The sequence below is a fragment of the Octopus sinensis genome, linkage group LG13, assembly GCF_006345805.1.
Source record: "Octopus sinensis linkage group LG13, ASM634580v1, whole genome shotgun sequence".
In the NCBI taxonomy this organism is placed as follows: Eukaryota; Metazoa; Mollusca; class Cephalopoda; order Octopoda; family Octopodidae; genus Octopus; species Octopus sinensis.
Window position 1 is genome coordinate 25,329,558 of NC_043009.1, and position 17,274 is coordinate 25,346,831.

General features: G+C 40.3%; 1 protein-coding gene across 1 annotated transcript in view; it reads left to right on the forward strand.

Annotated features, from left to right (window-relative positions):
• The window catches only part of LOC115218467 (heat shock protein 75 kDa, mitochondrial), a 192,406-nt gene that overhangs the window by 117,188 nt on the left and 57,944 nt on the right, over window positions 1-17,274 (forward strand). Inside the window, exons 10-16 of the mRNA XM_029788301.2 lie at window positions 127-240; window positions 2,516-2,585; window positions 4,627-4,774; window positions 6,580-6,707; window positions 7,212-7,402; window positions 10,419-10,504; window positions 13,064-13,209. Of these exons, the coding sequence (XP_029644161.1) occupies window positions 127-240; window positions 2,516-2,585; window positions 4,627-4,774; window positions 6,580-6,707; window positions 7,212-7,402; window positions 10,419-10,504; window positions 13,064-13,209 (883 nt within the window). The remainder of the gene's footprint in view (window positions 1-126; window positions 241-2,515; window positions 2,586-4,626; window positions 4,775-6,579; window positions 6,708-7,211; window positions 7,403-10,418; window positions 10,505-13,063; window positions 13,210-17,274) is intronic.

The window sequence follows — 17,274 nt, forward strand, 5'->3', positions numbered from 1 at the left end:
TGATGTTTTGTTGTAGTTAAGGATGCTCTATACTTGTTTCCATGGTAATCTAACAGTTTTTTTTTACTTTTCGTTTTTCTTCCATGCTTTCTCTCCACCTTTGACCACTGGCCACCGTCCTTGCAGCATTATTTGACATGAGCCGAGAGACCGATGTCAGTCTGACACTCTACAGCCGCAAAGTGATGGTCATGCCAAAAGCCAACTACATCCTGCCCAAGTGGCTCCGCTTCGTGAAAGGTCAGTCGATATTTATGTCACCCCCATGGTGTATTGGTTTGGGGGAAGGTACGGTCGAATGGGAGGGTAGGGAGTTATCTCTACAGATTTATACATTCATACATACATGCATATGTGTGTGTGTGTGTATATACATAAATACATACATGCATATATATATACATATATATATATATATATATATAGTAATCCCTCGACTATTCGAATGTTACGTTCCAAAACCCCCCCCCTGATAGGTGAAGCTCTATAAAGTAGAAACAGTACTGTACTGTATATTTTTGTTTTCGTTGTTTTTATAATTTGTATATATTTATTTTATAATAAATGCAAAACAACACCACGAAGGAATCGATGTAAGCTTAAATAATAAACCGCAATAGGTGAACCACATTATGGTGAGGTATTACTGTATGTATATATAATATATATATATATATATATAATATATATATATATATATATATACATTGTTGTGTCTGGGGAGAGTCATTCTCTTTTAGTGCCTTATTATTTAACACACTCACTAGTAAAGTTTCCAATCACTTACTTATTTTTCCTAAAATATAATCCAAAAATACTCACATTCATTTATTCATACATACATGCATATATATACAGACAGTGTGACCCAAAAGTCACAGAGGTGTCTAAAAGTTTAATAAATTTGTTTTAATTACATTTTTTTTATTTGTAATTCACAAAATGTAACTCTTCATTCCTAATGTCCATATATACCCTGTATATATAATATATATATATATATATATATATATATATATATATCCACATACACTGTATGTGATGCTAAGTTATTGTAAATTTAAAACAGCATAAATGAATTATCAACACCTTTGTGAATTTTGGACCACACTGTATATATGTATATATGTTTATAAAACAAGATTCTTTCAATTTCCATTTTCCAAATCCATTCTCAAGGCCTTGGTCAGCCCAAGACTATGGTAGAAGACACTTGTCCAATGTGCCATGCAGCGGGACTGAACTCGGAACCATGTGGTTGGGGAATAAACAACTTAACCACACAGCCGTGCCTGCACTTGTTTGTGTGTGTAGAGGCATCTCAAAACTAAAACTCAAAACTAAACAGACTCCCGTTTTACCTGTGCAGACATTACCTGGTGCTTCAGACTCGTTAGTGTATTATTCTTTTAATTTCAGTACCCCTGTTGATTGAGGTACCTCACAGAAGTACCCCAACTCATCTGGAGTTGTTCTGCAACAGTATCTGCCTTACAATGGGGATTGTTTTCCACCATCTGATTAACTGCCCTAAGATACCTTAGGGCCCGGATCGACCTTAGTCAGAGGGCCCAGGTAGACCTTAGCGGGGTGCTATTCACCCCTTTCCTTTGCTGGTGAATTGTACAATCACTCTGTCAATGGTGCCAAGAGGGATCCCATGGTTTTATGCAATCTTACACTGAGATTCACTCACTATAGACCCTCTTTGAAAATCAGAAAACATTTTTTGCTTCTGGTGTCCGCGGCACAGCTTGCTGCTATAAACAATTACGCTTTACTTTTTTACTTGTTTCATTCATTTGACTGTGGCCATGCTGGAGCACCGCCTTTAGTCGAACAAATCGACCCTGAAACTTATTCTTTATAAGCCTAGTACTTATTCTATTGGTCTCTTTTGCCAAAGTGCTAAGTTTCGGGGACATAAGCACACCAACATCGGTTGTCAAGCAATGGTGGTGGGGACAAACACAGACACAAAGACACACACACATAAATGTATATATATATATATATATATATATACACACACACACACACAACAAGCTTCTTTCAGTTTCTGTCTACCATATCCACTCACAAGGCTTTGGTTGGCCTGAGGCTATGAAAGAAGACACCTGCCCAAGGTGCCATGCAGTGGGGCTGAACCTTGAATCATGTGGCTGGGAAGCAAGCTTCTTACCACACAGCCATGCCTGCACCTATATATATATATATATATATATATATACAGACACATACATATATACATATACACACATACATATATACATATACACACATACATATATACATATACACACACACATACACACACACACACAAGTTTGAAACACCAAATAGTCTCCATGCAGAAAAAAAAAAGAACTGTATAATAAGGGGTATGTGAAATGTGTGTGTGTGTGTGTGTGTGTGTTTGTTGCTTCTTTGAGTCCTTCTCTACTTCTTTTTTCTACTTCAAATGCATTAGTCTATTTTGTATTCACAAATTCTCTGCTAACTTGTTTCTCCACAGGGGTGGTCGACAGTGAAGACATTCCTCTGAACTTAAGTCGAGAACTTCTCCAGGACAGTGCCCTGATCAGGTAAGACTCTCTTTTCTTTTTTTTTTTCTTTTTTTTTTTTTTTGTACTTGTTTCAGTCATTTGACTGCGGCCATGCTGGAGCACCGCCTTTAGAGTGGTCAAAGAGTACAGCAGGGATCACCACCATTCCCTGCCGGAGCCTCGTGGAGCTTTTAGGTGTTTTCACTCAATAAACACACACAACGCCCGGTCTGGGAATCGAAACCGCGATCCTCCGACCGCAAGCCCGCTGCCCTAACCACTGGGCCATTGCGCCTCCTTCTTTTTTTCTTTTTTGTTTTTTTTTTGTTGTTTTCTTTTCTGTATTATTGTTTTGATAAATTGATAACTCTTGACGTGGTTGGCGTCAGGAAGGGCATCCACCTGTAGCAACATTGCCAGATCAGATTGGAGCCTGGTGCAGCCTTCTGGCTTGCCAGCCCTCAGCCAAACCGTCCAGCCCATGCCAGCATGGAAAGCGGACGTTAAACAACAACGACAACAACAATATGAAATACACCTCCTGCATGGAACATGTATGTTAAATGATAACGATGATTAAACAGATCCACTGATATGAGTCAGACTATATTTATCACATTAAGGTAAATAGAAAGGCCAGAAGCTCTGTAGTGCAACCAGTAAAGTGGTTACCTGGCAACCAGTAGATACTTATCTGCTGATTCAGTTTACTTCTGATTTTATGGTGTAGGAGTGGCTGTGTGGTAAGTTGCTTGCTTACCAACCACATGGTTCTGGGTTTAGTCCCACTGTGTGGCACCTTGGACAAGTGTCTTCTACTATAGCCTCAGGCCGACCAAAGCCTTGTGAGTGGAATTAGTACATGGAAACTGAAAGAAGCCCGTCGTAGATATTTACATGTATATATGTGTTTGTTTGTGTGTCTGTGTTTGTCCCTCCAACATCGCTTGACAACCGATGCTGGTGTGTTTACGTCCCCGTAACTTAGCGGTTCAGCAAAAGAGGCCTATAGAATAAGTACTAGGCTTACAAAGAATAAACCCTGGGGTCGATTTGCTCGTCTAAAGGCGGTGCTCCAGCATGGCCACAGTCATATGACTGAAACAAGTAAAAGAGTGAAAGAGTAGAAAGGTCAGAAGCTCTATAGTGCAACCAGTAAAGTGGTTACCTGGCAACCAATAGATAGTTATTTAGGGACCATTATCTGCTAATTCAGTTTACTTCTGATTTAAGGGTTAAATAAAATACAACTGCTTCCTTGCCCAACACTCTTATATTGTCTGTCATGTGCTGCATCCACCACTTGTTGGTGATTTATTACTCCTGGTGGACAGTCACTCCTGCACCACTCAGGCAACAACCCCCTACCCTGTGGGTCTTCTTGGGGAGTCGTTGATGGTGAGGGTTTTACGAGGTCGGAATGCAAATCCTAGCACAGCCTATTTTACAAAAGATAGAGGAAATGTTGGGTCTATTCTTTGACCTGCTTGTCCCCACACAGCACAAGAGCAGCGTGAAATTAAGTGTTTTGCTCAGGAACACAACCTGCTGCCCTGTTCAGGAATTGAACCAATGATCTGGTGATCATGAATGCAGCATCCTAGCCCCTTGGCTTTCGTGTATATTAAAGCAGATTTTCTATTGTTGTAACCCACACCTGTTTCCAAGCCAATGTTTCTCCATGGCTGAACATGTTTTCACAGAAGGTTGGAAATGAAGGACACCACCTGTATGACAGTGGCACTCATTTACAGCTATCACACAATGTCAAAGCAAGGAGACACAAACACACGCTCACACACATGCACATGCACACACTCTCTCACACACACATACATACAAAAACACATTTACACAACTGGCTTTTTTTCATTTTCCACCTTCCAAATTCACTCACAAGGCTTTCATCAACCCAAAGCTCTAGTAAAAGACATTTGCCCTAGGTGCTGCACAGTGGGACTGAACCTAGAACCATGTGGTTAGGAAGCAAACTTCTCATCCACAAAGCCATGCTTGCACCTACAGTCATTCCTGTGTCTAATTCTGTTACTAATTTGTTCTAATTCGACCTTCTTTCCAGGAAACTGCGTACTGTACTCACCAACCGAATTCTGAAATTCTTCGTTGAGAAATCCAAGAAAGATGTTGAAACTTACATGCGTTTCTATGAAGACTACGGACTGTTCTTCCGTGAAGGAATTGTCACAACTACCGAACAAGAACAAAGAGTAAGACAGATATTAGCTTTGGTATTTTTAAGATTTTGGAGTCTGTAGTTTATTTTGATGTGGATTAGAAGGGTGATTAATTTTTTAGAAATAAATTCTACAAATATTTCTGCATGCTTAACCCTCTCATTACTGTATTTATTTTGAGATGCTCTGTGTTTCTTTCACATACTTTAAATATAACAAAGAATTTAGTAAAATAACTTAGTTATCATTAACCTAGTGTTAGGAACATAAATTGTAACTAAGGTTTGGTGGAAGATTTTAATTCAAAACTTATGAAAACAAGACATTTGTACTCAGAGCCAGAGCTGGTTTCAGCTGGGTTGGTAATGAAAGGGTTAAAGATGTAATAATTTTTAAAAGATATTGTAATGAACAAGAATTTTATCATTTAAAATTCAGTGCAATAACTATATTCAGTCTTATGAGACTAAGTATGTATGTGTGTGTGTATATGTATCTATCTATCTGCCAGGCCCGCCTGACTGGCTCCCATGCTGGTGGCACACTAAAAAGCACCATCTGAACATGGCCGATGCCAGTACCCTCTGACTGGTTCTTGTGCCAGTGGCATGTAAAAAGCATCATCCAAACGTGGCTGATGTCAGTCCCCACTGACAGACTCCTGTGCCAGTGGCATGTAAAAAACACTATCTGAATGTGATCAATGCCAGGCCTGCCTAACTGGTTCCTGTGCCGGTGGCACATAATAAGCATCCACTACACTCTCGAAGTGGTTGGCGTTAGGAAGGGCATCCAGCTGTAGAAACATTGCCTGATCAGACTGGAACCTGGTGCAACCACTGGCTCTTCAGACCTAAGTCAAACCGTCCAGTCCATACCAGCATGGAAAACAGAGATTAAACGATGATGATGGTGTATATATATATATATATGGTGAGCTGGCAGAAATGTTAGCACACCGGCCAAAATGCTTATCGGTATTTCATCTGTCTATGTTCTGAGTTCAAATTCTGCTGAGGCTGACTTTGCCTTTCGTCCTTTCGGGGTCGATTAAACAAGTACCGGTTTCACACTGGGGTCGATGTAATCAACTGAATCCCTTTGTCTGTCCTTCTTTGTCCCCTCTATGTTTAGCCCCCTGTGGGCAATAAAGAAAAAATATATATATAGATAGATATACACACACATGCGCACAGAGAAATCTCAGTTTACAAATGCCTATCATCATGAACAAATCAGTTTTTGAAAATTTTACGAACATAAAACTTTTCAGTTGACGATCAGTGTCTCAAGTAACAGACATTCAAGCTGGCAACAATGCTTGTGAGTAAGCTGGGAGTATTAGCAGGAGAGTATCAGTTGCTGTCTAGCTTTCACTCAATACATGTCCCTGCTCGAATTTGCCGTGCCTTATCTTGAATTTCTTATGAGAGAAATAGTTTCAGTTTACAAATATTTCAAGTGACAAGAAAGAGCCATCACGAATAAATTAAATTTGTAAACCGAAGACCCACTACACACACACATACACACTATTTACCATCCATTTTTCCATGTTAGCATGGGTGAGTTGGAATTCAGTGAGGCAGATCTTCTAAGGCCAAATGCCTTTCCTGTTTCTAAGCACAGCAATATTTTCCCCATAGCCAAACATGTTTTTCAAAGAAGATTGAAAATGAAGAAGAAAATATTTATATGATGCTGCTTTGCATTCATTAGATTATGTGAAGATGAAGACACATACACCCACACACACACACACACACACATGTATGTATGTATCAATCAATCAATCATTATTTTCCTAATCATGTTTTCTTTTTGGACTCTTTCTGTAGGAAGAAATTGCAAAGCTTTTACGTTTTGAGTCTTCGAAATGTGCTGCTGGCGATAAAGTTAGTCTGGATGAATACGCAAATCGAATGAAAGCTGGTTCCCGGAATATATATTATTTGTCAGCCCCCAGGTAAGTCTTTGTACATGTTCTATATAAATTGATATTGTTTAGCAATGGTACTGGTGTCCCATAAAAAGCAATGGTGCTGGTGCCATGTAAAAAGCACCCAGTACACTTTGTAAGATGGTTGGCAAAAGGAAAGAAATCCAGCTTTAGAAACCATTCCAAAACAGGTTGTGGAACCTGGTATGGCTTCTGGCCTTACCAGCAACTGGTGTGGCTTCTGGCCTTACCAGCAACTGTCAGATTGTCCATATGTTAAACGATGATAATCTTTGTTTCCCAGCTGTTTTTCCTTGCTGGCATAGGTTGGAGAGGGGAAGTTTATCTTTTTACACATGGATGCTCTTCCTGTCACTGACACTGTTTTTTCAAGTAAGGAATATTTTTGTTGTTCTGCAGGTCTGGAAAGATAAATGTGATCAGAAGGTGAATTTAGAGAAATTGTTTAATTAAACACCTACTGATTACTTGCATTTTTATTTACGTCAATGTCTTGTGTTTGCCTTCTAGCCGAGAATTGGCCATGACTTCCCCTTACTTTGAAGCTCTTCAAAAGAAAGACACAGAAGTTCTCTTCCTCTACGAACCATATGATGAACTGGTCCTCATGAACCTCGGCCAGTTTGACCGCAAGAACCTGAAGTCTGTTGAAAACGAGATCCAGGATGACAAGGAAGACACGGATGCTGTAGACGAAAGTGGTAAGCTTAATTTCTGGAAGCATTTGGGATATGGTTGATTGAAGAATTTGATGATGTGATTTGAGTGGACCCTAAATTTTACAAACAAAACAAAACAGGTTATTCACCAGACCTGGGTTTAAATATCAGTATGTGTGTGTTTGTTGTATTGAGGAGAAGGCAGTCATTAGACAGCGCTTATTTCATTGGTTTGTGAATTTATGTAAGTTAAGGACAAAGTGTTTCATACATTGCATTTATAAAAATTACTCTCTGTCTCTCCCCTCTCTCCATCCTATTCTCATTATTATCTCTATCACAGTTGACTTACCTCAAACTTATTACTCTGTGTGTATACTAGCCTTGAAGCCATTCTTCAGGCACCATTCAAGGTAACTCCTGCAAGTAGCACCTTTTAGGCCTTCAGCCCCACTATTGGGCCACTTCGTGACCCTCAACCCTTGTGTAATGAAACTTATTTCTGCAAATGTGCTAAGCACTGGTGCTGCTCATAGTTTAATCAATAAGTGTAGGAGTGAGGTAAATGCAGGAAAAATAGTGGGATCAGTGGGGCCCCATTTAAACAACCCTTCAGAAATTGAACCTCCTTACTGCACTCCCTCGGAGTTCATGGTATAAAACTCATTGTCATTGCTTTGATTTGGTCGCCAATGTCATGTATTTAGTTTAAAATGAAGCAAAAATAGTGGGGACAGTGGGGCGTCAGGTAGCCCTTGAAAAGTAGATACCCTTAGGACATACCCTGGGATTAGGGGAGTTGCTGGTTTGAGTTTTGTTGTCCTTGCACCAGTGGTCTAGGAGAAGTTCACAAACATAAAACCATAACGGACGGAGAAACATCACTCCAATTTATGTTAAGAAGATATATATATATATATATACATACAAAATTTAGAGGACTGACCACTAAAAGTGGACAGCCTATGTGCTAAACATAGACGTCAAATCGCCATTACCACGAAGAATGTGTTCTCAAGAAAAATCTCAGCAAAAAACCATACATAGGTGCAGGCGTGGCTGTGTGGTAAGAAATTTGCTTCCCAACCACATGGTTGTGTGTTCAGTCCTGCTGTATGACACCTTGGGCAGGTGTCTTCTACTATAGCCTCTGTCCAACCACAGCCTTGTGAGTGGATTTGGTAGGCAGAAACTGAAAGAAACCCGTCATGTGTGTGTGTCCTTTGTGTTTGTCTCTCACCACTGCTTGACAACTGGCGTTGTTGTGTTTGTGTCCCTGTAACTTAGGGGTTTGACAAAAGGGACTGATAGAATAAATAGCAGGCTTAAAAACAAAAATAAGTACTGGGGTCAACTCATTCGAATAAAATCCTTCTAGGCAGTGCCCCAGCATGGCCTCAGTATAATGACTGAAACAAACAAAAGATATAAGATATATATATGTGTGTGCTGGTGACACATAAAACGCACCATCCAAACATGGTCGATGCCAGTGCCACCTAACTGGCTCCCATGCCAGTGGCATGCAAAAACCACCCACTACACTCTCAGAGTGGTTGGCATTAGGAAGGGCTTCCAGCTGTAGAAACATTGCCAGATCAGATTGGAGCCTGGTGCAGCCTGCTGGCTGGCCAGGCCTCAGTCAAGCCGTCCAACCCATGCCAGCATGGAAAACGAACATTAAACGTTGTTGATGATGATGATGAAAATGTGACCTCGTGTGTACCGTTGGCGATTTTTTTCCCTGTCTTCCCTTCTCTGGATCTTTCCTTCTCCTATGTTTCCGACGAAGAGCTCCGCTCGAAACGTTAAACCCTCCTTCTTTCCTTCTTTCCTGAGCGTCCAATAATACTATATTTGTTCCACGTCCTCACGTTGTTGTGTTTTCTCTTTGTGTTTTCATGTTTAGATTAACTTTATCTCTCTATATAAAATATATATTTATAATGAATTATTTCGTGTGTGTGTGTATGCGTGTGTATATCATCATCATCATCATCATTTAGCGTCCGCTTTCCATGCTAGCATGGGTTGGACGGGTCAACTGGGGTCTGTGAAGCTGGAAGGCTTCGTCAGGCCCAGTCAGATCTGGCAGTGTTTCTACGGCTGGATGCCCTTCCTAACGCCAACCACTCCGCGAGTGTAGTGGGTGTTTTTTACGTGCCACCTGCACAGGTGCCAGACAGAGCTGGCGAACGGCCACGAACGGATGGTGCTTTTACGTGTCACCGGCACGGGGCCAGGCGAGGCTGGCAACGGACACGAACGGATGGTGCTTTTACGTGCCACCGACACGGGGCCAGACAGAGCTGGCAAACGGCCACGAACGGACGGTGCTTTTACGTGTCACCGGCACGGGGGCCAGCCGAGGCTGGCAACGGACGCGAACGGATGGTAAATCTACTGTGAACAATATATGCATATCTAAAACTCTCTCTTGCTGCCCCGTCTCTCTCTCTCTCTCTCTCTCTATTATTTAATCTCTCTTTCTCTTCCTCTCAATCTCGTCCTCGCCCCGTTGGAGCCTCCACGTCCCTCGGTAAAAAAAAATTATTTAATTTTTAGTGGTAGAGGAGGGTTATCTCCCTTACTTCACACACCGCCTCTTCACGGTAAACGACCTTCGTTGTTTTTAGTCCTATGTTACTTCTGATCGAACACGCCTGTAGGCAAAAGCATTCCGGCCACAGCTTCTTTCCCTTAGTTTTAGCAATGTCATTCAGTGTGTCATTTTCTTTTTTTCTCTTTTAGACGGTAGGATGTGTTTGTCAGAGAGATTTCGTGGCTATTTGAGCAGGTTGAGTGACCAGCTAAAAGCTCTCTTATTGGTCCGTTGAGTTTCGCCCGTGGTGGCGTCGGTGACGGTGCTAACGTGACGATAGCTACAGCACTATCTAATAATAGCCGCCGGCTAAGGGACAGCATAGAGTTCATGTTGATCGTTATGATGCTGCTTGTGGTAATGGCTGCAAATTGATGATATTAAAATAGTAGTGATAAAAGAAAAACAAAAAGCGTATTATTTATTTTACTTGTTTTTTATTGTCGTTGATCATAGATAGCAGCAGTCTGCGACAAGAGGAAGCAACAGATTTGGTTACCTGGATCAAAGCAACCTTAACTAATAAAGTGAACAATGTCAAGGTGAGTCTAAAACATGTTTCTATGTTGTAAAGATGCTTTTTGGTCATGGTAGACCATGGGGTTGCGTCTAGAAAGTTCCCCTCCAAGGCACAAGTCTAGGCAAGGTTGTTTATGGAAGACCAGCAGTTGCCCATGCATACCAGCCTCCCCTCTGTGTACCACATGTTATCCAAGAGAAAAGCAAAGGAGCCAATACAGCTTGGCACCAGTGATGTTGCAACTCATCTCTACAGTTGAGCAAACTGGAGTAACATGAAATAAAGTGTCTTGCTCAAGAACACAACACACAGAGCCAGTTCTGGGAATTGAACTCACCACTTTATGATTGTGAACCAGACGCTCAAACCACTGAGCCTCATTGGCAGAATTGTTAGAACACCAGAGGAAAGAAAATACCTTGTGTTATTCCATCTGGTCTTTTGCATTCTTAGTTCAAATGCTGCCAACTTTACCATTTATTCTTTGGATAGAATAAAGTACAAGTGTTGATGATGGCAACTAATCCTCTTTCTCAAACTTCAGCTCTTGTGCCTTTCCTGCAACAAAATATTATTATTATTATTATTTTTAAGGCAATGAGCTGGTAGAACCGTTAGCATGCCAGGCGAAATGCTTAGCACTATTTCACCCGTCACTACGTTCTAAGTTCAAATTCCGCGAAGATAACCTTTGCTTTTCATCCTTTTGGGGTCAATAAATTAAGTACCAGTTGTATACTATGGTCAATGTAATCAACCTAATCTTGTCCCCCAAATTTGAGGCCATGTGCTTCCAGTAGAAAAGATTATTATTATTATTAAGGCGGTGAGATGGCAGAATCTTTGGCACACCAGGCAAAATGCTTAGCAGTATTTCGTTTGCCCCTACATTCTGAGTTCCGCCTTTCATCCTTTCACAATCAATTAAATAAGTACCAGTTATGCACTGGGGTCGATGTAATCAACTTAATCTCCTCCTTGAAGCTGCCCTTGTGGAAAAATTTGTAATTATTATTATTATTTTTAAGGTGGCGAGCTGGCAGAATCGTTAGCATGCCAAATGAAATGCTTAGCGGTACTTTGTCCGTCTTTACGTTCCGAGTTCAAATTTCATCAAGGTCGACTTTACCGTTCATCCTTTCGGGGCTGATGAATTAAGTACCAATGAAACACTGGGGTCAATGTAATCGACTACTCCCCACGCCGCTAAATTTCCAATTGATCTGATCAGCAGAACAGCTTGCTTGTGAAATTAACTTGCAAGTGGCTGAGCACTCCACGGATACACGTACCCATAACATAGCTCTCAGAGTGTGACAGTGCTGGCCCTTTGAATTACAGGCACAACTCATTTTTGCCAACTGAGAGGCCTGAAGCAACAAGAAATAAAGTGTGTTACTGAAGGTCACAATACACTGCCAGGAATTGAACTCGTAACCCTATGATCATGAGCCAAACACCCTAACCACTAATTCATGCAGCGTTGTAGCATAACTGGTACGGTGTTTTACTGACCCACAAACGATAGAAGGCAAAGTTGACCTTGGTGATATTTGAACTCAGAATGCTAAGCATTTTGTCCGACATACAAACAATTCTACCAGCTTGCCGCCTTTAACTGTAATATATTTTAGGATTACTTTTGGGTTGTGTTCTTGAGCCAAACAATTGAGGTATATCTTAACCTTTTAGCATTTAAACCAACCATAACCGGCCAAAATAATCTACCTGTTTTATTGTTCAAAATAGCCTCATCAAACCTATCACACCTATCCTGCAATGTCATCCCTAAAAATAGACAGTCGCATCATCAAAATCTCAATGCTACGAGATAATGCACAATTAATTAAAAACAATCTGATTAATTAAGCATTGTATTTGATGAAGTAATCTGAATACCTAAGGGTTACAGTGAAACTCTTATATGAACAAGGCGACAAGGATGGCATGGATAAGAAAGTTTTGAAACATGCTGGAATTCTTCAAATCTTACCCCTTTTCAATACCTGACTACCTGAGACCACACTTGGTGCTATGTTACAAACTTTTGGCTTACAGAGATTTAAATTTAAGCATTCTATGTCAATTTATGTTCTAAACATCAGCTTAACAATGACAAAGTTATTTCATTAAACCTTTAATTATTTTCAGATTTAATTAAAATAAAACAAGTGTGTCTCTTCAGAAATATGCTCACAAAATAACGTTTTCTCTATTGACTGCAGCACTGTGAAGAGTTATTTCCCCTGGTCTCTTCCCGTTCTTTTTACTTATATTTTTAAAACTCTGCCCACTCCATTTTTCTGGAAAATTTAAATTGAACAGTTTATATTTGTATTATATTACAAGGAGAGTGTAACTTGATGTGTCTTTGTTATATTTGTACAGCCCTGGGTTGTGAAGATTAAACTGGCTGAAAAGCCGATTTAATTATATAAATATGACCAAGAGAACTAAAGTACCTAATTATTACTTTTCAACTTGTACACACACACACACACATTTATAGTGTGTGTGTGTGTGTGTGTGTGTGTGTATAGGATAGCCCTTCTAAATATCTTTCTACTCTATTCTTCGTCAGGTGACTAAAAGATTGGTATCACATCCATGTATTGTGACTGTCGTGGAAATGGGTTCAGCCCGACATTTCCTTCGCACCACACTCGCAGACAAATCACCAGAAGAACGCTACCGACTCCTGCAACCAACATTAGAAATAAATGCCAGGTAAGTCATCTTTTTACTGCTCCTGTGTCATCCACTTGCCTGCTCCTTCGTCACTCTCTCTCTCTCTCTCTCTCTCTCTGATGGAAATGTGTTGGTAGATATTCATGGTACTGGTTTTGAAGATTACTTCTGCTCAGTTATCTATATCGATCATTTAAATTAATCACTATATGTGTATACTATATAACTATGTCTGGTTGTATGATTTTGTCTATAACTAACTGACTGTCTATGAACCTGTAATTTCTATATACCTCTTTGCCTAGATAGATAGATAGATAGATATATAGATAGAAACGAGTTTGGAGACATTTCAAACTACATCTAATTATGAACGTTGGCTTGGGAATCCAAGGTTTTGAGGAGTGTGGAACCACTTTTTAGTTACTATTGTTCTCAGGTCTCCTCTAACCCAGAATGGTAACACCTACCAGGGACCCAGCAATGGGTTCATTAGCATGGAATTACCTCTGGGAACGGTGACACACAGACATCCCACCAGACCCAGAACAGATGAAGCTGTTCTGTACTTTAGTTGTCCATCTAAGTGAAGGCAACTTCATACAAATCCTGTAGACTACTGGTCTTGTGGCATTTGTTGCACCGAATCAACTAATTTGAAGGACAAGGGAGCAGAACTGGCTCTGCACAAGCCATGCCCACCACAATAATGTCCAGTAAACCAAGACACTAACACCAGCACCAGCACACTTTCTTTAAAAGGAGGAAAATGTTCTAAGAACATTGTACAGCTACATCTTCCTGAACCCTCATTCATCAAGGAGGCAAGAGAACCCAATATAATATCCAGCCATCCTTTCACATGGGATTTCATCTATCTCCAAACCATTGGCTCTGATGAGGCTTGTACAAGGGAATTGAATTGTTTATATATCAAAAAATGTATAAAAGTCAAAAGAAATTGTTGTCTCTTTTGTTTTTTTTTTAATAATTGTTTATGTTATCTTGTATTATAATATATTATATCATATTCATAGTATAATATATTATGTTATTATAAATAAATTACTGGATTGTCAATTGTATCTCTCTATTTAATTTATTGTTTGCAATTTGTATTATACTCTTATTTCTGTGGTATTCAACTAACATACCAGTGAATTGGATGTTTTACACACCTCTTTCAAGGAATTATTTTCCTTAGTTTGTTAGGGTTAGGGTTATCCATTTAGCATTTTTCCAATGGCCGGATAACTGAAGAGATGGTGGCGTGGATTTCCACCTCGGCATCCAAAACTCGGAGTTTTATCATGGCGACCGAATAATTGTCACCTATTTGGCGGGACAAACACAGATAAATTCCTCTATTTACATAATATCTTTCATTCTTTTGTTGTCTTACCATTTTTATCAATATATATATATATATACATGTAAAAAGCACCATCCAAACGTGGCCAATGCCAGCACTGCCTTGACTGGCTTCTGTGCTGGTGGCACATGACCTGCTGTGCTTGAGGAGGCCTATTGAGTCAAGTACATAAACATCGAAATAAATATCAAATGGAAATAGCAGTTGTGATACCTGTGCCGGTGGCACGTAAAAAGCACCATCCGAACGTGGCCGATGCCAGCGCCGCCTTGACTGGCTTCTGTGCCAGTGGCACGTAAAAGGCACCCACTACACTCACGGAGTGGTTGGCGTTAGGAAGGGCATCCAGCTGTAGAAACACTGCCAGATCAGACTGGAGCCTGGTGCAGCTGCCTGGCTTCCCAGACCCTGGTCAAACCGTCCAGCCCATGCTAGCATGGAGAACGGCCGTTAAACGATGATAATGATATATATATATATATGGTGATGATAATGATATATATATATATATATATTATATATATATGGTGATGATAATGATATATATATATATATGCATATACATATATGTCCATCTATGAATCTGTAGACGTCTGTGTAGTGTGAAGGTGCCTGATTTAGTGGTTAAGCTACTCAGCTCAGGGTCATAAAGTCATGAGTTTGATTCCAGACCGAGCTGTGTGTTGTGTCCTTGAGCAAGACACTTTACTTCACGTTGCTCCAGTCCACTCAACTAGCAAAAATTAGTTGTACCTGTAATTCAAAGGGGCCAGCGTTGTCACACTCTGTGTCATGCTGATTCTCCATGAGAACTACATTATAAGGGTACACGTGTCTGTGGAGTACTCAGCCACTTGCATGTTAATTGCACAAGCAGGCTGTTCCATTGATCGGATCCACTGGAATCCTCATCTTTGCAACTGACAGAGTATCACGAATGTACACGTGTGTGTGTGTGTGTGTCCGTATCCACACATAATGATACAATCATCTATGCGCTAATAACAGTTTTATAGACAATAACCTGTATTGATTATATTTAATGAACATCTGTGATTTTTTTTTGTTTTTTTTTGTTTTACTATTTAATAATGTCTTTCACTCAGTTCCTTTCTTTCTCTCTTCTTATTCTTCAAACATTTCACTTTGTTCATATTTTGACAAACTCAACAAACGGATCTTGTCCCCCATCGCTTGTCTTTCTCCCTCTTCTTTCTCTCCATTGTTTTATAGTTCTCTCTCACTCTCTCTCTCTGAAGGGAATCATTTTTCTCTTTTCTTTCTTTAACATCTGTTTCTTTCTCTCTTTCTCTCTCTCTCATTTCAATCATCCTCTCTTTCACTAATTACTATCAGTCTGTCAGCCCCTTTCTCTCTCTATCTCTCTCTCTAACCATCTCTTTTCATCTCCCCCTCCATCTTGCTCTTTCTTTCCCTCCTCTCTCTCTTTCCCCTATCTTTTCTTTCTCCCTCCCTCTCTTTCTCTCTTTCTTCCCCACTCCTCTCTCTCCCTCCCTCTCTTTTCTGTCCTTTTCCACTGACTTCTCCATCCACCACTTCTTTCTAAATTATTTCAGTCTTCTTCTTCCTTTCTTTCTCTGAAATATTTCAGTTATTTTTCTCTCTCTGCTTTCACCTACTTCTAACAAGCACACACTCCTCTCCCCCCTCTCTCTCCTCTATCTCTCACTTTCTATTCCCCCTCTCTCTTGTCAATAATCTATCTTTCCTTTCATTAAGTTATTCCTCCCTCTCTCTCCCTCCTCCTTTTCCTCTCTTCTCTCAACACTACAAGAGTTGACCATAACTTTCTTCGTCCCAGTCTTTCGCTTCCTTCTTCAAGGAATTCGCTATTATTGTATTGGATACCGGTGCCACGAGCACCACCGACTTGCAGTGCTGCCAGCTTTGTCATCAAGATGGTTAGAGGCTGGCATGATTGCTTGTCAGATTGGTGTATTTAATTACAAATGGTGTGTGTGAATCTTTTATTTGTTACGGTCATGAGACTGTGTGCCCATGCTGTAGTACTGACTTAAAATGTTTAATTGAACAAATCAACCTCGGTAATTACTCTCTAGTCTGGCACTTGTGCCATCAAGCTCTATTGCCGCACCGCTAAGTTACAGGGATGGATGTAAACAAACCAACACTGGTTGTCAGATGGCCGTGGGGGAGAAACACAAAAAGCACAGACATACACCTGCACACTCACATACAAACACATGTACACATACACAAACACACACACACACATGCACACATACACACAAACATGTGGCACACACACATGCATGCAAGTGCACACACAAGCAATCAAGTACACACACATGCATGCACCCACACACACACGCGCAATGGTCGTCTCTCAGTTTCTGTCTCTCAAATCCACTCACAAGCCTTGGCATATATATATATTAATTTTTTACATTTTTCAGTCATTAAACTGTGGCCCTGCTGGGGCACGGCCTCAGAGGGTTTTATAGTTTGTAAAATGAATGGACACCAGTGCTTATTTTTTAAAGTCTGGTACTTCTTCTATCAGTCTTTTTTGCCAAACTGCTAAGTTACAAGGACGTAAACAAACTAATACTGGTTGTTAAGAGGCTGTGAGGGTTTAAACACAAACAGACGTACACTCACACACACGTCAGGCTTCTTTCAGTTTCCATCTAGAAAATTCACTTACAAAGCACTTGTTGGCCTTTGGCTGTAGTAGAAGACACTTGAGC